The sequence below is a fragment of the Dermatophagoides pteronyssinus genome, unplaced genomic scaffold (assembly GCF_027571235.1).
Source record: "Dermatophagoides pteronyssinus isolate colony J.1.1.1.1 unplaced genomic scaffold, Derpt_VIB-CSIC_2022.12 sq0017, whole genome shotgun sequence".
In the NCBI taxonomy this organism is placed as follows: domain Eukaryota; kingdom Metazoa; phylum Arthropoda; class Arachnida; order Sarcoptiformes; family Pyroglyphidae; genus Dermatophagoides; species Dermatophagoides pteronyssinus.
Genome location: NW_027461541.1, coordinates 412,176 through 440,161, shown reverse-complemented (window position 1 = coordinate 440,161; position 27,986 = coordinate 412,176). Strand labels below are relative to the sequence as shown.

Genomic DNA, 27,986 nt, shown 5'->3' with positions numbered 1-27,986 from the left:
ATAATCATCATTCTTTGTAAATTGTTGGTTTGAATTGACAAGTTTAATTTGTTTCTATGCTTATACAATCAGTCTATCAAAACAAAACAAAAAAAAATTCAATGCAATTACATTGTATAAATTGAGCAATATTGTTTTGTTGTTGAATTGCAAATATTCTTTTTTATCACCACACACACACAGACACACAGACCGCTTAGCAAATTCATTATTTGGATCAGCAGGAAAAATTTTTTTTCTTTTTCTTTTTTTTTTTGTTTTGTTTTTGTTTTTCATTTTGTGACGTTGGCTATAGACCACACACATCTGATCTGATCTAAAAAATGTTTCAAAAATTGATTTCGATTTCTTTTTGAATGAAACAAAACAACAATAAAAAAAGCACACACAAACACATCTTATATCGCACATTGAATTTTAATTTCATTTTTTTCTTCTTCATTTCTTCATCGTTTTCTTAAGTTTTCTTAACAACATTACAAAGTCGTTTTGTCCGCTATTCTTGAAGGTTTATTTTTTTCTTTCTTTCTTCAGTCATCATCATCATCATCCTTTTTTTAATCACAACAACATTCATTTGTTTTACAGTGAAAACGAAAATATTCTTCACCATTGCGTCATTATTTTGTCAGCCAATAAAAAGAATTTCCCCTATCATCATCATCATCATCATCATCGTTAAAGATTCTACAATTCTATGTAAGTTATAACCCCTGTTTTGAATCTTGAAGATTTTTTAAAGTGTGTTTTTTGTGTGCTCGATTCAATCGAATTGGACCATTTCAATTGAAAAGAAAAGTTCCAGAAACACTGTCCTGTTTGTTTGTCTGTTTTGGTTTGTTTTCACTCTATTACCTCAAAAATTGACCGGCTAATTTTCATTTTAAAATATTTAATTTCCGGAAACATTTTTTTTTCTAACGTGGCTAAATTAGTTGAGGCGTTTCTTTTACGTCAACCAAAAAAAAAAAAAAAAAAAAATTATTGTAATTGTTTGATTGTAACCGTGTTTAGTTAGTTTGATTGGTTTATGATTTTATATCAGATGAAACTATTTGGTTGTCAAGTGTGTATTTGATGATTATTATGATTATTATTGTTATATGTTATCACTTTTGTCGGATTGTTTCATATCCAATGAATGTGTTTGCACACAACAACAACAAAAAAATTGTTATTAATTTCTAACTGGATTTGTTATGTTTGTTGATTCTTTTTCTGCATTAACATTTTCATATTTGTTTATATAACCAACGACAACAACAAAAAAAAACAATGTTGCAACGTTTGGAATATTTGTTTTTTTTTCGAATCATTTTTTGAAAAACCGAAAAAACAAACATATTTCTCTCTCTCTCTCTCTCTCTCTCTCTCTCTCTCTCTCTCTCTCTCTCTCTCTCTCTCTCTCTCTCTCTCTCTGATTTGATATTAATCATTTTCAAATTGGATTCTTTTTAGTTACTTGGGTGATGATTTGATAAATCCATTTGGATTGTAGTTTTTTTTCCTAAGAAATTTTACCCCACTTGTTTCTATCATTATCTTGATTGCTAGATTTAATTAAAATTTAGAAATGAAAAAAAAAAGAAATTGAAATCAATATTCACTTGGGATTTTTTTTTGTTTGTTTGTCAATCAAAGAAAAAACTGATATTGATATGTACACCACACACACAAACACACACCAAACACCATATATGAATGCGGAACTTTACCTTGAAGAAGAAAACATTGATAAATGAATGATAATGATGATAATGGGGAAAAAAATGTGAAACTAATAATTTTATCATTCGTCATTCATCATCAATATCATCATTATTATTATTATTGATGAAATTTTTCAATTAAATTTTTTTTTAAACAAAAATATTGAAAAAAAAACTATAATTTCATTCGCATAACATGCATATTTTTGTTATGAATGATATTGATATTGATATTGCATGTTTGATTGTCCTTGAACATTGATTTCTTTTGTTGATCATTTTCAATATTGACAATTATTAAAAGTGAATAATTTTTTTTTCTTGTTTTTTGTTTCATTTTTGATCTTTTCTTCTCTCTTTTAGTTATCAAAAATCATATCGATAAAGTGATATATATTCATCATATTGTGATCATCATCATCATCATCATTCCATCAAAAATCAAAATTTACAAAATCAACGATTATGATTTGATTTATACGATTATCAAGTGGAACTATATTTTTTCTGGTTTGTTTTGTTTTAAATGGCAAGCAATATTAGAATGCCCGGTACGGATAATAATATTACTGCTGGTATAACACCAACATCATCAATAACACCATCAATAACAATGATAACACCAACAACAAGTGCAAATAATTTAAATATAATTAATAATAATAATAATAATGGTAATAATAATGGTTTAGCAAGTTTAGCATTCTATGATCATAGTGATCAAGAATTAATGTTACAAGAAAATAAATATAGACAATATGCATTAGCAATTGATAAAGCATTAAAAAGTTTTGAATATACTTCGGAATGGGCTGATTTAGTTAATGCATTGGGTAAATTGAATAGGGTAAGTATTAGATGGATGAAATCTAAATCGAAATTAATTTAATATTAATCAATTTTGAATAGGTATTGAATAATAATAGTAAATTTGGTAAAATACCACGTCGTTTTATTGTTGGACAACGTTTAGCACAATGTATGCATCCATTATTACCAAGTGGTGTTCATTTGAAAGCATTAGAAACATATGATCTTATATTTAATATACTTGGACCGGAACAATTATTAGCCGATTTAACAATATATTCAAATGGATTATTTCCATTATTAGGTTATGCTGCTATTAATGTCAGGCCATCTGTATTAGATCTTTATGATCGTCATCTATTACCATTAGGTGAACGTCTTCAATTAGCATTGGATGGTTTTCTTATCAGTATATTACCTTGTTATGAAGAAGTATCGGATTCATTTCAACGTACTGATGGTTTATTATTAAAAGTAGCCGATGGTGTTGGTATTGCTTATTTTTATGGTGCATTATGGCGTTGTATATTACAAAATTCATCAATACGTTTACAAGCAATAACATTTGTTTTAATGCATTTTAATAAAAAACGATCATTAAAAGAACAGGCACATGTTCTTGGTCTTTGTATGCGTACATTAGTACAAGCAATTTGTTCGGCATTACTTGATCAACATATACTTGTACAACGTGCAATATTAGATCTTTTAATTACAATATTTCCAATTCATTTTAATCTAATGAATCAAGTTGAACAAACAATGCTTTCACAACAACAACAACAACAACCGAATAATCTCAATATATCACCAAATAAATCTTCAAATACACCTTCACAATCAATAACACCACAATTACCACCACCACCATTACAACCAACACCACAACAACCTGTTATGTCAAGAAAATATTTTAAACGTTCGGAAATGATTGTTATTATAACAGCAGCATTAACTGTATTATTACGTCGTGATTTTTCATTAAATCGTCGTCTTTCGGCTTGGTTTTTTGGTGGTGATTCTGGTGCTAGTATGGCCGGTGGTGGTGGTGGTAATTCAAATAATAATAATAATGCAAATCAATCCACATCAAACAATAATAATATCGGTAGTTTTGTTACAACAACAAAATCTGGATCAACAGCAACCGGAACAACTGGAACAACATTGCTTGGAACATCATCAACAATCGGTTCGAATAATAATAATAATTATGATAATAATTTATCATCAACAACATCCACATCAACATCTGCGGAAACAAAAGCAAAAAGAAAAAAATTAATCTATTATGATACATATTCAAAAGATCTGGTTAACGAAGCATTTAAACGTTGTATAACAAATCCATTAACAGCAATAACATCATTTTTACCACCATCAGCATTAACAAATTCATTTATAACATTTACAATGCCTTTTATACCTACAATGGGTAATAATGATACATATAGAACACAAACAATAATATCATCATCATCATCATCATCACCATCATCATCAACATTATCATTACATACAAATTCTCGTCATTTATATCGTAATAATTCATTACATCATCATCATCATAGTAATCAATCAAGATCAATTTCATCAATGACCGGTTTATATCAATCACTTTATTCATCAATGTCAACATTTTGGCCTTATCGTTTATTAATCTGTATAATGGATCAACGTGATATTGCTATACCTATTTTGGATAAATTATGTATCGATATTTTACGGTTGGTTTTTTTTGAATTTTCTTTTTTTTTGTATAATTTTTTCTAATTTTTTCCATTTTTTTAAAAAACAGTGGTTTATATCATGAATTTGAATTATTAACAACTGAAGTACCACCACCAAATACAGAAATCAATGATGATAATGATGCGGATGATGATAATGATGATGAAGAAAATATCAATACTAGTCATCATAGTGGTGGTAATAAAAATCAAATGGATAGACAAACCAATGATTTTATTGATAATATTTCATCAACAACAACAACAACATTATCATCATCATCACCAATTTCATCGACAAAACAAACTTCACTGAATATAAACAAGAAAAAGAAACGTAAAATTATTAATAAACGTAAAAAGAAAAAATTAAAGAAAAAAATTTCAACAAAATCAAATGAACCAGTTTGTAAATTATCCAATAATAATAATAATAATGTCACAAATGTTAATGAAAATCAACAACAACAACAACAAACAAAAATCTTTGATGAAAATATTATTGATAATAATAACGATGTTATCAAATCAAATGAACAAGTTTTCAATGATGATGATGACGACGATGAAGATGTTGGTGAAATAAATTCTGAAGCATTGGATGATATTGATGATGCATTATTGATTGATCATGATGATGATGAGGAGGAGGATGAAGTTGAGGATGCAAATAGATCAAAGCAACAATTGAATGCTGATGGATTGATTTCGAATAAAAATAATGATGATAATGATAATAACATTGGTAAAGAATCAACAATGAAATTAAATATACATGAAACAAATTCACCTAGTTTAGATATATTTTCAGATGATGATGATTTACCAGTATCAAAACGTGATAATCGTAATCTATTTCAAAATATTCGTCATAATGTTAAACAAAAATTTATTAAATTACAATTTCCATTAGGACAAAATAAATCGAATGATAGTGGTAGTGAAACAAATTCCAATCGTAATATGAAACAAGTAATGAAAACATTTATGACCAGGCCATTACGTTTGAAAATACGTCCCGGTGATACGATTAATGATGGAAAATTATTAGTAAATCGTTTTGGTCGTAAAAAACGTGATCAAAAAAATATCAATATTATTGATACAAAAAATCAAAATCAAACACCTATTATTAAGGATATGCGTTATCAATCGGCTAACAATAGCAGCAGCAGCACTAATAACGCAAATAACAACGCAAGCAATCAAAATAATCAAAACAACAACAACAATAATAAAGAATTTGATAATGTTGATGATGATGATTCAGTATTTATATTACCACATCAACATTATTATTGGAATCCATATTATCAACAATTATCAAAAGAACAGCGGCAAGAATTATTACAAGAATTAGATCGTGTTATGCATCTATTATTTACAAATATTGGTGTTGAATTTATTTGGAATCAATTAGCATTTACATTTAATGCTGCAATTGATGAATCGATAGCATTACGGAAAATTTTACATATTCTTCATGATGATAATGATGATGATGATTCCAGCGAAGATGAAGATGAAGCAGAAGATTCATTCAATGATGATGATGATGATGATAATGAAGAAGAAGAAAATAATGATGTTGGTAATGATACAATATTACAATCATTATTATGGATACATAATTTAGTACCAACAAGATTATTAGAATCATTAGCTAATAATTATTCCATTGGATCATCAACAACTAGTTGTTGTAGTTCATCAACATTATCATCATCATCATCATCAACTTATGCATCACCACGGTTATGTTCACCTGAATTTAAAAATTTTAATGATAATGATGATGATGATGAAGATTTGGATGTTGAAGAGGAAGAAGAAGAAGAATCCGATGTTGATGATGAAAATGGAATAAAAAAATCAACATTAAAAACAAAATTATTAATATCATTAATGAATCGTTGTCGTCAATGTGGAAAAATAACAAAATTTTCAAGTCCAGTACAACCAGTTGGTACTGCATGGGTTACAATATTAGAATCATGTACATTGGCTAGATTTTTATTAGGTGATTCAAAACCATATCCACATGATAATAATATTGATAATAATGGTGGTGGTGGTCAAAAATTTAATAATAATAATAATATTGATGAATTATCATCACCACCAACAACACGTATTGATATAACAAATCATAGTACAAGTTCATTATTTGTTAATTCAATATCAGTATCAATGAATCGTTGTTCAGCATTAGAACCATTAGAAGTTGGTACGGCAAATTATACATTTCTTATACATTTTTTGGATCATGTTTTACAATTAATTTGTCAAAGTGTTAAATCATTTACACCTATTGATTTACGTGCATCAATTGAATTATGTCTGGCATTATGTTCAAAACTTAAACCAGCAATAATGCAAACATTCACAAGAAGATATCGTCGTGAATTGAATGTTATGAAAAATAAAGATTTTATTAATGATACAAATAATGTTCAACAATCACGAAAACCAACTATAACAACATGGTTTGAAACATATGGACAACAAAAACAACAACAACCAAATATACGATCAACACATTTAAAAACAAGATCATCACCATCGGTATCATCAAATTCAGCAAAACCATCGAATACCCAACTAGAATTGGTACGTGAAGAAACTGAAGAAGATGATGAAGATGATGATAATGGTGAACAGGGTGAAATTGAACAACCAACCGATTCAAATGATAATGATAATGGCTATTATAATAATGATGTTGATAATGGAATTGATCAATGTGAATTTAATGATGATTTTCAAATTGAATTAGTTGTTGATGGAATATTAAAATTTTTTGCTACATTTATTGAAAAAATTTTGGTAAAAAAATCATCAAATAAAATTGAAACATCTGAAGCAATTTTAGATTATTTTCGTCGTATAATGTTACGAAATATATCAAATGATCAATTAAATATACAGAATATTATTGATAGATTTTTAATAAATCGTCATCAATGTTATTATCCGGAAATTATAATAAATTGTCAATTATTACCATTATATCAATTATTTTGTGAATTATTAATTGAAATTGGTACAATACCATTATTATCATCACCAGCATTTTTATTTAAAAAACGTGAACAAAAAAATCAAATAAATTTACAACAATTTATTATTGATAATAATAAACAACAATCGCAACAAATGATTAGTAAATCATTTGATAATATTCGTTGGTTTATATATTTAATGACATTAACATCGAATGGTATTGGTTCATGTACACATTGGCATAATAATAATAATAATGAACAACAAACGAAAATAAAACGAAAATCAAAAATAACAACAACAACAACAATGATGGATCACAAATCATTATCATGTTGTCAATTACGTCATGTATCATATACATCATTAGCTACAATATTAGATTTAATGACAATGACACGTGCTTATATTGTATCACAACCAGAAATATATCCAAAACCAATATCATTTGGTAATGATGAATTTCCAATGCCATCTTATGTTGATATGACAATTATTGATCTGTTTCCTCGAACATTTGTCGCTAGAAGATTAAATTTTTTTCCATTAATACATCCAAAAATGTTACAATTTGTTTATGAATCAACAACATGGTTTCGTTTAGTTGCAAGTGGTCTTTGGTCAAATTTATCACCAGAAGATTCTGTTTTACATCATTCAACATGTGCATTATTACAACAATTACATTCAATTTCAAATGATGAATCTATTTGTGAAGCTGTTATTTGTGATGAAATGATTGGTGGACAAAATAATGGTGTTGTTGGTGTTGGTGGTACTAATACTGTACAATCATCATCATTAAATGGATCATCATCATATCGATCTTTTATGGATGGACATCATCAACCACGTTTTCAATTATCATTAGAACAAGAATCACGTCAAATACCAAATAATATGAATATTGTACATCGTGCAAGAAATAAATTTGCCTTAATGTTTTCAATTATTCGTGATATACGTTTTATATCTGAACGTTTAGCATTAGTTGTTAATGCTTTAGCATCAGCAGCAAGATCAGCATCGGATGGTGATAATGATATTGGTCTTATGAATACTACCGGTAGTAGTGTTAGTGGTGCTGGTGTTGGTGTTATTGGTGCTGGTGGTGGTGGTATTAGCTACAGTGATATAGATCCATTAACAATAAATGAAAATTCATCAAGTTCAAAATTAATTTCACAACTTGAAATTGAAATAGCAACCGGTATGGATTCAAATCATTATCAATCATTAATGAATATGGCAATTGTTAATAATTTTCAAGATTTACATCGATTATTACGTATTACATGTCCAATATCACCAATTGCATTATGTTCAACATTAAAACGTCATTTTGATCGACCATTATTTATAATGTTGGATGCATTAACACAACGTAGAAATTTAAGTGATCAATATTCAATATCATCGGATTGGTTATTACGTTGTATAAAACAATCGAATTTATTTGGTACAAAAAATCTAATGTTTACATCACCAAATGGTTTTGGTGTTACTTCAGAATTTCATAATCATTATCTATTGAATAATGCTAATGCTGCTGCTGGTGGTGGTAGTCATCATGATCATCATTATTTAGAATGTGATATTGGTCGTATATTGGAACCATTATTATTTATACTTTTACATCCAAATACAGCAAGATTATCCATAAAAAATGTTAATATTTTACGTTATACACGATCAAATAATCAAAGTCCATCGGCTATAAATATTGATAATGAAAATCTATTAAGAAATTATTCAACCAGGCAAGAAATATCGAATGATTCAACATTAGAAACAACAGCAACAAATCAAGAAGAAGAATCAAAAATCTATGCAATAACACCTACTAATGGTAATGTTATTTATCATGTACGAAGACGTCCACCACCACCACCACAACCACATTCACGTTCACCAACTTCAAATGTATCATCAACATCAACGTATGGTGAACATGTAACAATGAAAATTATTACAAATCCAATGGAAAAATTATCATCAACAATTCAAACTACGGATTCAGATTGTATTGAACAAATTGTTCAAGAATTAATGGATCGTATTGTATCTGAAATTGATCAAGATGTTGATATTGATGAATTTATGATGACAGATAATAAATTACGAACGGAGAAAAAATTTCCCGGAATGGCATCATCACATTTTATTATTCCAACAAACGATAATGATCATCATTCGCAACCAAATTCAGCAACAGCGAATGTAATGATGGGAAATGATTTTGATAATATAAAATATCGAAATTTAATAAATAATGATGATGTTAATGTAAATAATAATAGTGGTAGAAAATTACGTTTTGCTGAAATGCATCAACATTTATTATTATATGAACGACGGTATGATTCATTACGTACAACATATGCATTAGATACAATAATAGCAATGATTGAAACATGGCCATCACATGTTTTATATTCAATGTCAACAAGTAAATTATTTAATGGTTCAATTTTATCATTTACAAACAATAATAACAATAACGCCAATAACAATAATAATTCATCACCATTTGTAAATTGTCAGAATATTTCCCAATCATCATCATCAATATTTGATGGTACTAGATCAGCACAGATAAAAATTTTATATCAACGTCATCATAATTCAATACAAGGTGATGGTTTTTATCCAAATCATAATCAATCATTAAATTATCAATCAAATATAAATTTGAATAATATGAATTCTACCAATACAGCAACAAACGTTGGAACAAATCGTGCCAGATCTCGTTCTAAACAACATATATTGGAATCATCATCAACAACACCAGCAACAACAACAACAACAACATTATCTAATGATGAAAATATAACATTATTAGAATTAATAATAAAAATATGTTTAAAATATTTATGTAGTTATTATCCAAGTTGTCCAGCTGATATGGCATCAACAATGACAGCAAATAAATTACAACAAAAAAAATCACCATTAACAAGAACAACTGGTTTATTGGAAGGTGGTTTATTGGATGATTTATTTTTACAAATTCGTTCAAATCATTGTATTGATTTGGAAGCAATTTATGGTAATCAACGTGTACGTTTATTAGCCGCACAATCATTATCGAAAATATTTCGTAATCTAAGTCAAATGATTGAAAATCGTAATCATAATGATCGTAATAAACATCATAAACGACAACCAAGTGAATCATTATTATGTTTTAATCAATCAAAATTATATGCACAATATTTAAAAGAATTATTTCAACGTTGTCAAGTACAACGTAATATTTTACAATGTTTGGCTACATCTGTTTGGCATTATCAGCAAAAATTTCCATCAAATAATCCAAATACTACTACTACTAATAGTAGTAAAAATGATAATCAAAAAAGAAAATTTAAAACAAATCCTTCGAATATAACCACGAAAAGACATGAAACATCATATCTATTTCCAGAAACAAAATATTCAACAAAATTAAATCCAGCTGATATTTTATTTGTAAAAGAAATACTTGATTATAATGATTATCCGGAAAATTTATCAACAACAACAACAAATCAATTTGATTTTTATAATATAAAAACATTTAATAATAATCATTATAATGATGATGATGATCCAAATAATCAACATGGATTTCATGATGAATTTGAAAAATGTTTATTACATTTAATTGAACAGGTTATGATATTAGAATCAAGAATACAATCTGCTTTGGTAGATACAACGAACGTTACTTCGGGAAATTCAAAAACATTATCGCATTCAGATTCATCATCAATTGTACAACGTGTATCAGTAAAAGAAATAACTGAAATGAATTTCGATCCTGATTTACCATTACTTGGACAAACATTATTAAATGGTTCATTATATTATGCATTACAACAGAATTATCGTCGTCATATTCATAATGAATGGTTATCATTTATTGAATCATCATTACATTATGCTGGACGTTTTATGCCACGTTTAGTTTTAACTGCTGTTAATCAATTATGTCGTAATATTGATTCAATAACAAAAGAAATTGAACAATTTGCTCGTACATCATGTTTTGTATCATCACAATTAAATTTACCACCATTTGTATATAAACATTTTGCACAAACATTACAAGGAATATCAATGATTTATTCATATTGTTTATTAGATCGTAATCAATTTGATCTTTTAGCACCAGTATTAACAGAATTATTTAATGATAATCAAGATGATTGGTCAAGATTATTTGGTTTAACATCTAATCGTCGTTATCGTCGTCGTTATTTTGATATAAATAATAGTTTTATTAATGAACAATGGACATTAAGTCAAAATGGTAACATGGCAACATCTGTATCGAATAATGAATCAACTGGTGCTATACAAGCAATATCATCTATATTACATAATTTTATGGTAATGCCTATATCTGGTTCAAATACAACAGGTACTACAAGTGGTGGTTCAAATAGTTCAACTGTTACAACTAGTACAAATGATCAAACGGATCAATCAAATCCAACAGATTCAGATATTGTTATATCACAACAGGATACATTACCAAATAATTTAGCATTAACCCGACAACGTATACTTGATTATACAAGTTTAAATCGTGTGCTGACAGCATTATTTCAAGTTTGGTGTACAATGATTGTACGTGAAGAAATTAATAATAATGGACAAACATTACAAACAACATCATTGATTAATCAACAACAATCAGCATGTTGCCATCCATATGTACGACAATTTTATTCAATCGATACAAATCATAATAGAAATAATGAAAAAAATTGTCGTTATTCACAATCAAATTGTAGTCTTGGTTGGTCATCATCAATTTATACTGGTTGGTATATAACTGGTTCATCAATGATGTTAGGTCAGGCAATTGTTACTATATTGAATATTGTTGCCGTATCAAATGGTATATCATTAATGAAATCAATAGCACGTGTTTGGCATGATCTTCGTGATCGTTCATTACCTGTTAATAATAGTAATCCAACAAATGATTCATCATTATTAGCCGATTCAATTGATATGGTTATTACACCGGCAACATCAGCACAACAAAAACTAGTCCAATTAATATCATCATTACAACCGATTCTTAATCTTGAATATTTAATACAAATTGTACGTGCTGTACTTAAACCATCATCATCAATTTCAACATCATCAACATCGACAACAACAACAACAGCTGCTACAGTAAATTCATCAACAAGTTCAGCATCATCGATTACTACTGAAGTTGAATCTACACAACATTCATTCACTTCAAATCCATTTGATAATATATTTTTAATTGAAGTATCATTATTGGAATTTTTTCTTGCATATATTCGTACTTGTCCAGGTGAACTGTTATTAAAAGTTTGTCGTTCAATGATTGCATTGATTAAAGATAGTTTTGCACTTAACCTTACGGCATCAGTACCATATGAAACATTTTGGCCACGTTCAAAACAACGACAACCAATTATACCATCAAGTTCAGTGCAGATAAATTTTCAACCATTAATTAATATACATTTATTAGCAATAATGCATCATTTTGTTGTTGCATCACCATCGGTTGAAGATCGTCGTGCACAAAAAGAATTACAAGATGTTACACAACGTTTAATTGATGCTAATATTAGTGTTGCTGGTGGTCGATTATTACCATCACGGTTTTGGTCATTTCGTCGTAATTTTGAAGTAATGCCTGTTAATAGTGATCATCAAATTGGACATCATCATCAACAATATCAACAACAACAACAAACTGGACGACCATCACCAACTGCTACACATCGTTCAGGTTCAGCATCAACAACACCTATTACTGAAGAAGCATTATCTAATTCACATAATGAACAAAATATTTCATTTAAACGTGGCTTGTTTCGATCATCTGCATCGGTTCAATTTCAACCGGATCGTAGTCCATCAAATACAATTCAACGTACAATGACACCAACAAATGATGATTATCATCATCTTTTGGAATTAAAACAACAGCAGCAACAACAACAACAGCAGGATAGTCTTTTATTTGGTCTATTTAATTTTAATCTATCATATTTATCAACCGGTTCAAATCAATCAAATCATCAGGATTTAGCAAATACATCACAAAATTTATTTTATAGTTATTTTTGTATAAAAGCATTATATGCAATGGCAGAGGTAGGATTTGTTTTCTTTAAAGTTTATTAATTAATCATTGAATTTTGCATTTTTTATTTAGTTTGCAGCACCAGTACTGGATGTTGTTTATGCAAGTGAAGAAAAAGAAAAAATGATACCATTAATAACAAATTTAATGTCATATGTAATACCATATCTTAAATCACATAGTCAACATAATCTACCTTGTTTTGATGCTTGTTCACGTTTATTAGCATCATTTTCTGGTTATCAATATACACGTAAAGCATGGCGTCGTGATTCATTAGAATTATTATTAGATCCGGCATTTTTTCAAATGCCACCCGAATGTTTACAATCATGGCGTACAATTATCGATCATCTTATGACACATGATAAAAATACATTTCGAGAATTTCTTCAACGTATGTCAATTGCACAAAGTCCATCTGTTTCATTTAAAATATTTGTACCATCATCAACAAAAGATCAAGAATCAGAACCACGTGCACAATTAGTTAAACGTTTAGCATTTATATTGTTTTGTTCGGAAAAAGATCAATATCAAAGATATATGGCCGAAATACAGGAAAAATTAATTGAAATACATCGTACATCGCAACAACAATCACAATCATCATCACAATTACATTCACAATCAATATTACAATCACAGGTATTGTTAGCATTTCGTGTTATATTATTACGAATGTCACCACATTATCTTGCTTCATTATGGCCATTTATTTATACTGAAATGGTGGGTATTAAAAAAAAAAAAATTTCAATAATTATTTCATATTAACATTTTTTTTACAATTTCGTTGCGCAGTTTCAAGTATTTCTGAGCATTGAACAAGCTTTACTCAAAGTTATTCGTGATGAACAAAAGTATGTTTTTTTTTCTTTGTAAATTTGTATTTGGGTTTTATTAACAGTTTTTTTTCGTTTGTTTTGTTTCATTTGAATAGAAATGATCCAAAATGGTCAGATTCGGCTACAATTTCACCATATAATATTCATCTGGATATACCGGATTTTCTTGCAACACAATCATCAATACATCGATCATCATCATCATCAAATTTTTTACAACAACATCGTACATCGAAATTAGAACCAAAAATACCAACAGCACAATTACAATTATTTTTAAATGCCTGTAAATTACTTGATCTGGCATTATTATTACCATCAGATATTTTACCACAATTTCAATTACATAAATGGGCATTCATTAATACAGATTCATTTCCATTATCAACAAATATACGACAACCAATCGATTGGCTTGGTGGTATATCACCATTTGCTGAACCAATTGTATTGAATTTACAAACAGATTCTTCAATTATATCGAATATAAGTCAACAATCATCTGAACAACAAACAACATCATCAACATCATCATTAGGAATGGTTGAAAATCTTAAATCATTACCTGAAACAATATCATTAAATTCAACAATAACATTTGATTCACCACAATCATTACCAGCTAATTTGAATTCATCATCATCATTATCTTGTTCATCTACAATTACATTAAATCATCAATGTAATAATAATAATAATAATGAAGCAACATTTATTCCACATGTTGTTTTTATTAATCATTTACTTAATTATTTAACGGTAATTAATTTATTTTTATAAAAATTTTATTAATTTCTAATAATTTAATCCATTCAAATCCAGGATTCTATACCGATTATATCACAATCAAATGTAACAATGTGTCCATTATTAACAATGTCAACAATTGAATCGATTCATGATTTACATCCATTTTTTGCTGCAGTTTTATCACGTTCAAATCAAAATACAATGTTTACAACTAGTACTCAACAACAACAACAACAACATTGTAATCAATCAAATTTTGAACGACAACCAAATGAATCATCATCAACATCATCATCATCATATCGTCGTTCATTAGAAAATCGTACACATTCAGCTAATGCATCAATAAATTCACAAAAACAACAACAACAATCAGATCGTCGTAAATCTTCAAAAAATAATGGTCGCCGTAAAATAGTGGCTGATCAATTATTAATGAATAATTGTGGTGGATGTTCATTAGATGAACTTTATATTAATATTGATCGTATTATTGCAAATGATTTTCTTGAACCATTACCATCATCATCAACAAATTTATCATCAGATTAATTGATGGATTCCTTCCCTCTCTCTCTCTGTCCTCCTTTTTACAACCGAAACACAACATTAGATATTTTTATTTTTACATTATTTTCTCATTGTTTTTTTTTTTTTGGTTCATTCCAATTATCACAATAACAAAACAAAAATACATTTACAACCTTTGATTATATATTTTCCATATTCTGTGTAGTTTTGAATCAATCAATCAATGAAACGAATGTAAAATTGTTATTTTATTTATCTAAATTTTTCATATATAATGTATATTTATGCATGTTCTTACCAAAAAACAAAAAAACCTCTAACATATATTTGTCGCCTTTTTTTCTTTTCTTATTACAAAATACCATTATTTTATTGATTATATTTATAAAAAAAAATTTATATTTCAAAAAATCGAAGTGAATAAACACTTGTTCTGGTGTGTTGAAATTTTTTTTTTTTTGTTTTTTTTCGATCGATCGAATTGATTTATCGATATAAGGAACTATGGTAACCATTCGATGATTCGATTTTTTTGATCGGTTCGGAAATTCTGAAAGTCCGAATTGTCAAAGTCATTTTTTGCCATTTGTTTGTGTGTGCAAGTGTGTAGGTGTTAAAAAATTTTTGAATTTTCAATCAACGATGAATGTTATATTCATTTTCGGTATTTTCTGCATCATCAATGATAATTTAGGATTTGTATGGATGGCTACAACCGAATCACCAAAAATCAATCTAAAACCATCCATTCATTTTAATGATTTAGAATTAAAATTATTATGTGAACCACGTGAATTACGTAAACAATTTTCAAAAAAATTACGTACAAAATGGACAAAATGTTTAGGATTAGGTAGAATATATTTTCCATATGGTAAAAATATTGCAAAAAGTCATAGTGGTGGTCGTCGTCGTGGTCGTTATCATCGAACATCATTAGATGAAAATACATGGAAACGTTTACGTTTATATCTAACAACAAGCGATGATACAATGAATGTTTATTGTCGTTTATCATCAAATTGGAAACCATGTTCATATCATTTACGACAAATACATTGTTTACAATCAAATTATGATTCAATACAGATGGCTAAAAATCCAAAATATTCACCATTATATCATAATATTAATCGACAACGTACACAATCAATACAACAAAAATTAAATTCAAAAAAACATTTAATTAATCAAGCTGAACGTGAAGATAATATTGAAAATATGTTTGAATTATATAAAATACGTTGTGAAAATATTCGTATGAGTGCTCATTATATGAATGGTGGCGGTGGTGGTGGTCGGGGTGAATCAACATTATTCAATCGTTATAATCAACATTTATTTCAGGATTATCATTATCCACAAGATGATGATGAAGATGATTATGATTATGATGATGATCGTGATTATAAACGTCAAGAACTTTGAAAGAAGAAAAAAAAATTTGGATTAACCTGATAGATTAACCTGTAGAAATGAATGAATGAATGATGATATTTATAAAAAAAGCACAATAAATGTTCATTTTTCAATAAAAATAAAAAATCCAATGTTTATACCACTCTTTTTTTTACTAAGCTTCTTTTTTTCTGTTGTTATTCGGACACACAGGTATTGTTAAGTGAAAAATTTTGTTTCATTTTTTTTTCACACGAAAATTGTATGACATTGAAAAATTGAAAATCTAAATATCACTAACATCATCATCATTGATCCATTTAAGAAAAATTTAAAGTTTTTCATTTGAATATAGATGATTCAATTTCATTCAATCAATCATTAGGGATTATGCTATGTTGTGGTCTCAATTTTCATTCATTTGCGAAAATGAATGAATATCATTATCATCATTGATTGGAACAAAAAAAATGGAAGGAGGATAACAACAACAACAAAAAAAAGGTCGAATTATCAAAAAAAAATTGATTAGATGAACCATGGTCATTTTGTTTTGTTTTGATGATTATGATTAAATGTTTTTTTCTTTTTTGTCTGTGTGTGGAAAATTAAATTAAGTTTTCATTTATTGACTTGATAGTTAGCCCAAACACACACACACATCATGATCATCATAATCAATTTTCCCACAAATAAAATTTGTATTTTAATTGCCCCTTCAATTTTCCAATGAATTTTATTGGAAAATTTGATTAACAATATTCATTCATATTCAGTTACAATGTTAAATTCAATGATTCGACAAATGTGGCTCGAATTAAGAAAAAAGAGAAAGTAATCAATTCCCTATGAATATGATGGATGTGTAAAACGAATGATTGAATGAAATGAAATGTTTGCTTTTTTGCTTTAAAATCATAATTGACATATGAATAACAAGAAGAAAAAAAGCCGGAAATTGAAATTAAATCAAAAAAAAATTGATGATACTCGATTACTTATATGTGTGGTTTTTGTTGTTGTTGTTGTTGTTGTTGAAATGATAATAATAATTGATTATCAATGCATTACAAAACGGTGATCACCGTTGTTTGTCGTTTTTTTTTCGCGCACGAACATGTGAGAGAGAGTTGAGAGTGAAATGATGATGATCACTCCATAAGCATCATGTCATGATGATATAATAAACGGGAAAAAAAATAAATAACAGCTCTAGCTATAATCACCGTCATTATAAATTATCGTGCATCTCATTTTTCTCTGATTTTATATATTCAAAACTTGAAAATGATCGGAAATTTTTTATCGTGATGTTCAGTGGTGGGGGAAAAAAACAAAAATGTCTCTATATGGATAATGACCCTTTAATATTTTCACATTTTTTTTTTTGAATACGCACATCGCACATTCACTTTCGTTTTTTCGTTTTTTCCATTGATAATTCAGGTATCCAATATTGAATGGATTTTTTTCTATCGACTTTTACTATAGATCAAAACAATGATAATATGATGTGTGTGTGTGTGTGTGTATCTGTGATTGTCACTAATTGTTAATCAAAAAAAAAAAACCTTTTATTATTCATTGAAAATCAATTGACAATGAATGATTTTTGGGCCAAAAAAAAAATGAAAAAGTCTATGAAAAGAAACATAAAAGACTTTCTTCCCTTTCACCTTTTTTTTTTTGTTTCGTTTGAAAATCTATTTCATAAATATTTCTCACCAATTTTTTCGTTCTAATTGATTTTTTTCAACGACAGAAACACAGAAAAATTAATATTGAATGAATTTTTGGATTTCAGACGATGATGATGAAACTGAACCAAAAAAAATGAAAGAAAAGAAGGGAAAAATTTCGTAAAAAAAGAGACAGAGCAAATGAGAGAAAGAAAAACGAGATTTTTTCAGGCCAAATCTAGTCGGTATAAATATAACTTTAAAGAGAAACTTATCAATTTTTGTTTTTGCTGTAAAATTATACAACATACAGCGTCAAGATCAAACTGATTTGAAAATGAAATGGATGCGGCCAAATAAAAAAAAACAAAAATGATTTTTGATGAAACATGCTGAATCAGATCATCATTCCATCAATGGCCATAATACAATAGGATTTTTTTTTTTTGTTTTTCATTTGAAATCAACATTTTGTGATGTAAATCGTTCCAGGATCATCATCGTCAACATCTTTGTTTTTCTTCATCTTTATTTTATTTCATTTCATTTTGTTTATTGCTTGAATGTCGCGTGCTGTCCGATAATAATAATAATGATCACCAACTGTTGAATGGATACTGCAAAGCATCTGCATTTTAGTTTAGTGAATTTATTTTGTGAAAAAAATGCAGCCATCTTTATGATGATGATTTTTTTTTCTTCTTCGAATAAACTAAACTAAACGACAAATCAACAAATTACGGTGTATTCATTCATTCATTCATTCATTCGATGAAAAAAGGTAAGTGTCATCAAGTGTAAATAACATTGAAACAAAATCAAATATGCTTGAGCAATATCATCATTATCGATCACTAAAAAGAAAAATGTGACAATGATGATGATGAAAATCCGAGAACGAACGAACGAACGAACGAAAAAAAAATTGTCAAGTTTTTTATTTGATATCAAGCTTTACGTAACTTAAAACAAAAAAAAACAAGAAAAAGAAATTGTCATCATAGAAGGCTGCTGTGATGAGGATTTTTCTTTTTTTTTGACTATCGATGACTATCGATGATGATAATTAAGTGTTAATTTTTTTTCCCATTGTTTGCTTGCAGCAACAGGAAATTTTTATCTTTTGTTTTTTCGGTATTTACCATTATTTAGCATTCATGATGAAAGGCAAGCTTTTGAATTTTTTTTTCTGGACCAAATCAATCAATCAATCAATCAATCAATGATAATTGGCACGTGTTTTGAATTTCAAACAAAAAAATCGATGATTATTTATATAAATGTTACGGTTTTTATGCCTGATTTATTCTTTTGTTTTTTGTTTTTTTTTCTGAAAAAAAAATCCAAATTGCCCGAAAAAAATTTTGACATGTATCCAATTTTGTTTTTTTTTCTTCTTCTACTGAACAGATCGTTATTGTTAGTTTGAAAAGGAAAGAAAGAAAAAAAAAGCGAAAATTGCTTCAAATTTATCCTTGAATTAGAGCAAAAAAAAACTGTTATTGATAAACAGAAAAATGATAATAACAACAACAACAACAATGATAATTGAATCATCTGCTATTCGTGATTCATGACATGGATGTCAAATGTCATTTTGTTTTGTATTACACAACAACAACAACAACAACAAAATGAATGAATGGATGGCTAAAATAAATCCAAATTTTTTTTGAAAAATTCCATTTTTAGTCTTTCATCAAACAAAAAAAAACATTGACTTTTGTGGAAAAAAAAATTTTTCCCCTTTCCTTTTTCAAATAATAATTCCATAAATTGTAACTATGATTATCATCATCATCAAAAGTCAAGTAAATAGCGAAATCCATGTGTGTGCGTTCATTTATAAAAAATGATATTCATCCGAACATAGTTAATGATGATCCATCCATCCATCCATTGATGGTCGTCATTGAACATCATTTCTAACAAACAAACAAACAAACGCCATTATCATTATGCCGTTTCCACATTTTTTTCTCTTTCATTTCTGTTTTCAAAAGAAAAGAAAAAACTTTCATGAATTTCATGAATAAATGATACGTTTTTGTTTTTGTTTCTGCTTGAATTTTTGTCGTGGTCGTCGTTATTTGTTCGAAAAAAAAACTTGTTGAATAAAACACCTTCAACAAACCGCCATATACAATCATCAAGTGCTAAAAATGGTGATTAATGTGTGTGTGGTGGTGGTGGATTTGGAATTTGAAATTCGGCATTGATTGGTCGAACGAACAAGAGAAATTCATTTCAAATAAAGTTAATTTGTTTGTTGTTGTTGGACCATTCTTGTAGCATTTTTCTGCTTAATTAATATTCAATAATCAATCAATCAATCATAATTCAATTACCTGATTCTATAATTACTTTACTTTTTTTCTATTGTTTTTTCATAGTGATCTTTGAGCAAAAATGCTGAAAAGTTTATCAAGAAAAATATCCAATTTTGGAACATTTAGTTCCACTTCATCATCATCATCTAATGAATCATCCATTGAATCATCATCAATTGATCCATCATCAATAGTAACATCGACTGTAGTGGATGATGATAATGATGATCCGATAACACTTACATTGCAATCATCATCATCACCTGAATTATCAAACGATGAAATATCATCATCATCATCAATAATGAATGCTGAATTTTATCAATCAAAAGTAAGTTAAAGTTAAAAACTGAAAAAATGTTTGATTTTATCGAAAAAAAGCTATTTTCGGTAATGATAAACCCTTATCGTTTTTTCGTGTTCAATGTTTTGATCAACGCGATACTTGACCTTTTTTTTAAGTGAACAAAAACCGGGAGCCATTTATATCGAAATAGGCAGCAGACAACACACATGCATGAAATAATTAATTTTCTCTATCTGTGTTTATCACTGTGTGTTTTTTTTTAAATGTAATGAGGATGGTGGTGGTTGTTAAAAAATTTTATTTTTAAAAATGTTTATCCACACATCACATCTCACATTTGTTGTTGATATAATAGTTGACACACGCCGAAGAAATCTTTGAAAATTTTTAAATCTGATATTTTAGGAGTAAAAAAAAACATGCACGCAATAATAATAATGATATTTTTGGGTGATGATTTTTGATGACCTGATGATGAACTTTTTTCATTCATTTAATCTTTTTTTGGTTTTTGTTTTTTGTCTTTTTCTTTTTCTTTTTGGGTACTTATCAAAAAAGAAAGCAAAATTTTTAGTTATAGCCAAACATGATTATTATCCGGTTAATGATGAAACAGATTTAGCATTAAAAAAAGGTAAACAATATGAAATTCTGGATTCATCCGGTGTTTGGTGGATGGCACGTGATTATAATGGTCAAATTGGTCTTGTACCAAATAATTATCTTGAAACAATAAAAACAACAACAACAAAATATTCATTTGATGATGATTATTATCATAATCATAATCATCATAATAAAAGTGTAATAAAAAATGATAAATCTTTATGTGATAATATGGAACAAGAACATCATCATCAACCGATAAAATCATCCGCATCATCTGCATTCATGTTGACATCGGCCAAATCTTTCCAAGCATCACCATCATTGCCAAATGATCATATCGATATACAAATGTTTTCATTATTTCAACAACTTTGGTTTTTTACAATTGATCGTGAAACATCTGAACAATTATTACAACAACCATGTAATCCGAATGGTTGTTTTCTTGTACGGCCATCATTCAGTGAAAATAAATGTCTTACATTATCTGTATTGAAAATAAAGTAAGTTTTTTTTGAATGAAAAACGAAACTTGAATTAATTTTAATGGTTTTTTTTCTGTTTTTTTTATTGCCAAGTCGAAACAGTCAAAAATCATCAACAACCGAAGTAAAACATTATCTAATACAAAAAGAAAATTTACCTAGATTATTATTATCCGATTCAAGAGAATCATCAACATCATTATCATCATTGAATGATGATGATTTGAATGATATGGATGATATGGATAATACAGTTGTATATTTTATTCGTTCGGAAGAGAAATTCGCATCGATTGAATCACTGATTGAACATTATCGAAAACATCGTGGTCATTTAATTACAAAATTAACACAAGTACCATGTCGTGCTAATTTTATATGGCAAAAAAATTCAATGATATTACAACATCAACAAACAATATTAAATTCAATGTTTATGAATAATAATTGTAAAATATTATCGAAAAATAATCATTCAAATGTTATTAATCGACAATCATCATCATCCAAACGTTTTACAACGGATTTAACACGTGATAAATCTTGGGAGATTAAAGTATCAGATTTACAATTGCTGGAAGAACTTGGTTCTGGACAATTTGGTGTTGTACGGCATGGAAAATGGAAAGGAAAATATGATGTTGCTGTTAAACTAATGAAAGAAGGTACAATGTCGGAAAGAGATTTTATTGAAGAAGCTAAAGTAATGACAAAATTACAACATCCAAATCTGGTTAAATTACATGGTATTTGTATTGAACATCGACCAATTTGTATTGTTGCTGAATTTATGAAACATAGTATGTTTTTTAGTTAGTTAGTTGTTGATAATTTTGGTCATTTTTAAATCAAATTTTTTTTAAGGCTCACTTTTATCATTTTTACGTAAAAATGAACAAAAAATTCTTGATTCATTACAACGTATACGTTTTCTATTGAATATGTGTATACAAGTGGCAAGCGGTATGGCTTATTTAGAAAGTCATAATTATATTCATCGTGATTTGGCTGCTCGAAATTGTCTGGTTGGACATGCGAATACGGTTAAAGTTGCCGATTTTGGTTTAACAAGGTTTGTTTTGTTTATTTGGCTGAAAAATGATTTCTAAAAAAAATCACTGATCTAGATATGTGATTGATGATGAATATACATCATCTGGTGGTACAAAATTTCCAATTCGTTGGGCACCACCTGAAGTTCTTTGGTTTACCCGGTTCAGTTCTAAATCTGATGTTTGGGCTTATGGTATTTTAACTTGGGGTAAATATTTTTCTTCAACCAAAATTTCAAAATTAACTCTCAATCTTTTTCGTTAATTAGAGGTATTTAGTCTAGGTAAACTACCATATGGTAAATTAACAAATGCTGAAGTAGTTGAAAAAATTCGTGAAGGATATCGTTTAGATAAACCAAAACAATGGTGTCCATTGGAAATATTACAAATAATGAAAATGTGTTGGCATGAAATACCCGAAAAACGACCATCATTTCAAAAAATTGAACAATTTTTATTACGATTAAAAGAACGTGATCTTGATAAACAAATTGTAACAACAAAATCAACAACAACTGCTATAGCATCAACAGCAGCCGTTAATAATAGCTTGTTAGCCAACACTACTAACATTATAACCGCTACAACAAAACAAAATAAATCAACAAAACAAATTTTGATATGATGAAATTCATAATAATGGTGATTATGATGATGATTATAGTTTTTTTTTGTGATCTCTTTTTTTCAATTATAAAAATAATAACATCTTTCTTTTATTTTGTGAAAGTAAAAAGGCATTTTTTAAAAAAATATATTTTATAAGTCTTTATTTCGGGAATTATTAAGTAAATCATATATATTGGGGATTATAATTATTGAAAAATGGATATGGATTATAAAAATTTTTGTTCTGTTTTCAAATATAATTAATTTTCACAAAAAAAATCAATCAATGAACTTTTATGTAACCAAGATTGTTCAATAGTTGTTGCATTACAGATTAAATTATAACCAGTAAATTGACATGATTCAATATCACGATGATCGGATTTTTGACAATCAGTTTCACCAAATTCAAACAAAGCACGATATTCAATACCGGAAACAACTTTATATTCAGCATTACGTATTTTAGCAATACGATGTACAGTATTTGAATTGATACGATTATCCATTTGTCTTTCCAAATGTGATAATGATTGATGAAGTTGTTCATCATTTACGTCCAATTTTCGAAAATCACCAACAATACTTGCACTGTATACGAAGACAGCGGCCATTGATATTATCAAAATAGTGGTAAACAATAATTTTGCCATTTTTTTCAAACAAAAAAACACAGGTTTTTCTCAGCTAGTTCAAAACAGGAATTATTCAATGATTCAATCAGGTAAGAGAATGTGTAAGGTGGATGTATGATGGAAAATGGATCAAATTACCTGTTTATATACACATTACCATTTATGTCAATCGAGTACTCATCAAAAAATGTGTATTTTTGCCATCACTCAAGTGTTTATTATTATCATCATCATCATTTGCCCAACAACGAAGACAACAACAACAACAATGATAAATTTTAATTAAGATTTTTTTGTTTTTTTTTTTTAAAAAAGGAAATTTTTATTTATCAAATAATTAAAGATAAAACAAAAAAAATCAATTTGGTTGGTATATTGGTTTGAAGGCCAAATTGATTTTTGTGTAATCGATATTTTTTTTTTTGTTGTAATTGATTTGGACATTGATCGTCCATTGATGTTTCATCAAATGATGAAATATAATTTTTTATTTATGTTGTCCGATTTTGTTGCTGTTCGGCCATTATTTGATCAATAGTTTGAATAATATGTATAGTAGCATGCCAATTAATATTGATTGTTCGTCGAATTTGATTCATTTCCAAGTTTGATTCATCGATTGGATATCTTTCCAACAAACAATCTAATATTAATTTACGTCGATTAAATGAATCCATTGCTTGTTTAATTAAATCTAAATAATGAATATGAAATGTAGTGATTCGTTGTTGCATTCGTACGGCAAGCAATAAAACACTAACGGTTGTTAATGCACGATCTATATCACGATATAATCGATATAATTGATTGGAAATTTGTTCTCGTTCCATTGTTTTTTTTTCGCTTTGGCTATTCGGATGAAGATGTTCAATGAAATGTGAGAAATGCAATGATAGATGACAAGAGAAAAACTATTGCGCACAAACAACAAACTATTCGAAAATTTGAAAATTCAAAATTGGGATATGCTGATCAACAGTTGGTGGTGAATGAATGAATGACGATGAACCGACGATGAACCGACCGTTTTTTTTTCCAAGTTTAGTTGGTTGATCGTCATAGATTCGTGAATCAGGAAAAATGATGTTTTGAACAAAAAAAAAGAAAAAAAAGATATGAATCACCAAATCACTGGTTACCATGGAAAAACTAATGATCTTTATTTAAATTTTTTCAACAAAAAAGAAAAAGTTTTTTTGTTTGCAATAGATAATCTACTTGATTACAAATCAATCTAATATTTCTGGGTAACAAATTTGATTTTTTTTTGTCAAAAAAAAAAACAAAAAGGATATCAAGAATAGTAAGAAAGAAAGAAAAAAAAAGGAAAAGGAATTTATTCATTCAACTTGTTTATTATAATAATAATAATAATCAATGATGATGATGATGATGATGATGGGCAATTCATAAAGTATGTATGGTTATTTGTTTCAATTATTATTATGATAATTTGAAAAAATTTGTGCATTAATACGTAAAACAGTTTGTGCCAAAATTTCATTAATCGATTGTGATAAACGAACAATTTTTCTTAATTTTCTATTAACTGTACGTTGTAAATTAATCATTTCAGGATTTGCATCTTCAATCAAACAAATCATTTCATTTAATGGTGACCATAATTGAAATAATGTACAACAATTACTTAAACAACGTTCAAGTTGTTCACGATCAATTTCACTTAATAGTTCATCCATTTCCAATATATTATATATTCTTCTCATTTTCAATAATTCTAGATTAATATCACGTAAAAAACGATGTAATCCATTCATAATAATTTCTTCGTCCATTCTTTTAGCCAAGTTAGTCGATTAATTCCCAAAAATCAAGAATCAGAAAGATGATGATCACAATTGTCAATTTTCTTCTTCTTCTGATGGTCAATTAAAGATCGAAAATCAAAAATCAAAAAAAACAAAAACAAAAAACCAAATGAATATACAAATAATAATAAAACGACAACAACCAAATAACCAAACAAACAAATGATGATCATCATCATTTTGATCAAAAATCATAACGACAATGATTTTGATCAATATTTTTCTGTTTTTTTTTTTTTTTTTTTTTGGTTCATTGATAATAATAATAATGTTCAATCGATTGGAATCTTGTTGCTTGCTTTGGAAAAAAAGTTCAGTTTATAGATTTTTTTTTTATTTGCATCCAATCAATCAATCAATCAATCAAAAAAAACAAAAAACCATTGAAATGGTTCGATTAATTGATCTTTGATGACGAATAATGACGGATTATGATAGCTGTTGCACCAACCAATATTCAAATCATCATTATTCTTTCTCTTCCCCCAAAACCATGACAACTTTTCATTGGAAATAAAAAAAAAAAAAAACATCATAATAATCGGACGCCCAATTCTCATTTCTATTCTCAAAACGAACAACGAAATGCCAACACCGAATTTTTTTTTTTCGTTCAAATCAAGCGACATCTGATGATTGTTTTAAGGAACGAATCAATCAAATTTGGAAAATAAATGAAAAATTTTTTTTTTCGTTTTTTTTTAATTGAATAAAATTATTTGATTTTTTTTTGTTTTTGTTTGCAAAATAATCATCTTATAATAATAATAATAATGTTTTTTTTTTCAGAGGAAACTTTGTTGTTGTTGTTTGACTAGATGCATTATATAATAGAGAGAGAGAGAGAGAGAGAAAGAAGAGAGGTAAAGAATAAAGATAGATAGATAAGGTACATCAGATAGAGAATAATGGATTAAAGAACATAGAGAAAGAAAGAGAGAGAGAGAGAGACTAGATAAGATGAGATTAGATAATGTTTTTTTTTTTGCTTTGTGTTTTTTGTCAATTCCATCATAATAAGTAAATATAGTATGGACATATGTTTTTTTGTTAAAATAACCCTGAATTAAAATTTGAATTTGGAATTTTTTTATTTTTTGGACAGAAAAATAGTGTGATTAAGCTGAATTAAGGAACTTGATGATAATGATGATGATGATAATGACCTTCCTGGTTTGATGATGAAGATTTTTTACCATTGAATAAATATGATTGTTTGTGTTCAATATTTCCAATCCAATCGATCGATAAACCATTGATTGATTGAAGGAATAGATTGATTTTGATGATGATATCTACCTACCTAAAAAACAAAATGATGATGATGATGATAATTCAGTAAAGGAGAGAAAGAGAGAGAGAGATAGAAAGGAATTTATTTATTTATTTTTTTTTTTTTTTTCGTTAGGAAAAATCCAATGATCGTCTTGCTTCCAATGGTAGATTGGCTTTTTTTTCACGCATACTACGATCTTGCATTTCATAGAATTGATTATTATGTTGTTCGGCCAATTCGGTGATTGACATCTAATCAAAAAT

At 27.8% G+C, this 27,986-nt stretch overlaps 4 protein-coding genes across 5 annotated transcripts; 3 read left to right on the top strand and 1 right to left on the bottom strand.

The window, feature by feature from the left end:
* Nucleotides 1-7: 7 nt before the first annotated feature.
* Nucleotides 8-15,958, top strand: LOC113794170 (uncharacterized). Its single transcript, XM_075822479.1, has 8 exons — nt 8-699; nt 2,073-2,556; nt 2,619-4,246; nt 4,318-13,393; nt 13,455-14,114; nt 14,187-14,245; nt 14,326-14,989; nt 15,053-15,958. The coding sequence occupies exons 2-8, from the start codon at nt 2,236-2,238 to the stop codon at nt 15,530-15,532; spliced, it is 12,888 nt and encodes a 4,295-aa protein (XP_075678594.1). The 5' UTR covers nt 8-699; nt 2,073-2,235; the 3' UTR covers nt 15,533-15,958.
* A 115-nt stretch (nt 15,959-16,073) lies between these two features.
* Nucleotides 16,074-17,064, top strand: LOC113794171 (uncharacterized). Its single transcript, XM_027344267.2, has one exon. The coding sequence runs from the start codon at nt 16,154-16,156 to the stop codon at nt 16,937-16,939; it is 786 nt and encodes a 261-aa protein (XP_027200068.2). The 5' UTR covers nt 16,074-16,153; the 3' UTR covers nt 16,940-17,064.
* Nucleotides 17,065-19,042: 1,978 nt separating this feature from the next.
* Nucleotides 19,043-24,731, top strand: LOC113794160 (tyrosine-protein kinase TXK-like). 2 transcript variants are annotated; one of them, XM_075822481.1, is made up of 7 exons: nt 19,043-19,369; nt 20,982-21,249; nt 21,784-22,337; nt 22,413-23,119; nt 23,184-23,391; nt 23,447-23,580; nt 23,641-24,731. In XM_075822481.1, exons 2-7 carry the CDS (start codon nt 20,998-21,000, stop codon nt 23,997-23,999), a joined length of 2,214 nt encoding a protein of 737 aa, XP_075678596.1. In that variant the 5' UTR covers nt 19,043-19,369; nt 20,982-20,997; the 3' UTR covers nt 24,000-24,731. The 2 variants fall into 2 exon arrangements, with proteins under 2 accessions (XP_075678596.1, XP_075678595.1); XM_075822480.1 differs by lacking the exon at nt 19,043-19,369 and adding an exon at nt 20,685-20,844.
* On the bottom strand, nt 24,128-24,636 carry LOC113794145 (L-cystatin-like). The gene has a single exon (XM_027344236.2). The coding sequence runs from the start codon at nt 24,634-24,636 to the stop codon at nt 24,244-24,246; it is 393 nt and encodes a 130-aa protein (XP_027200037.1). The 3' UTR covers nt 24,128-24,243.
* Nucleotides 24,732-27,986: the final 3,255 nt, after the last annotated feature.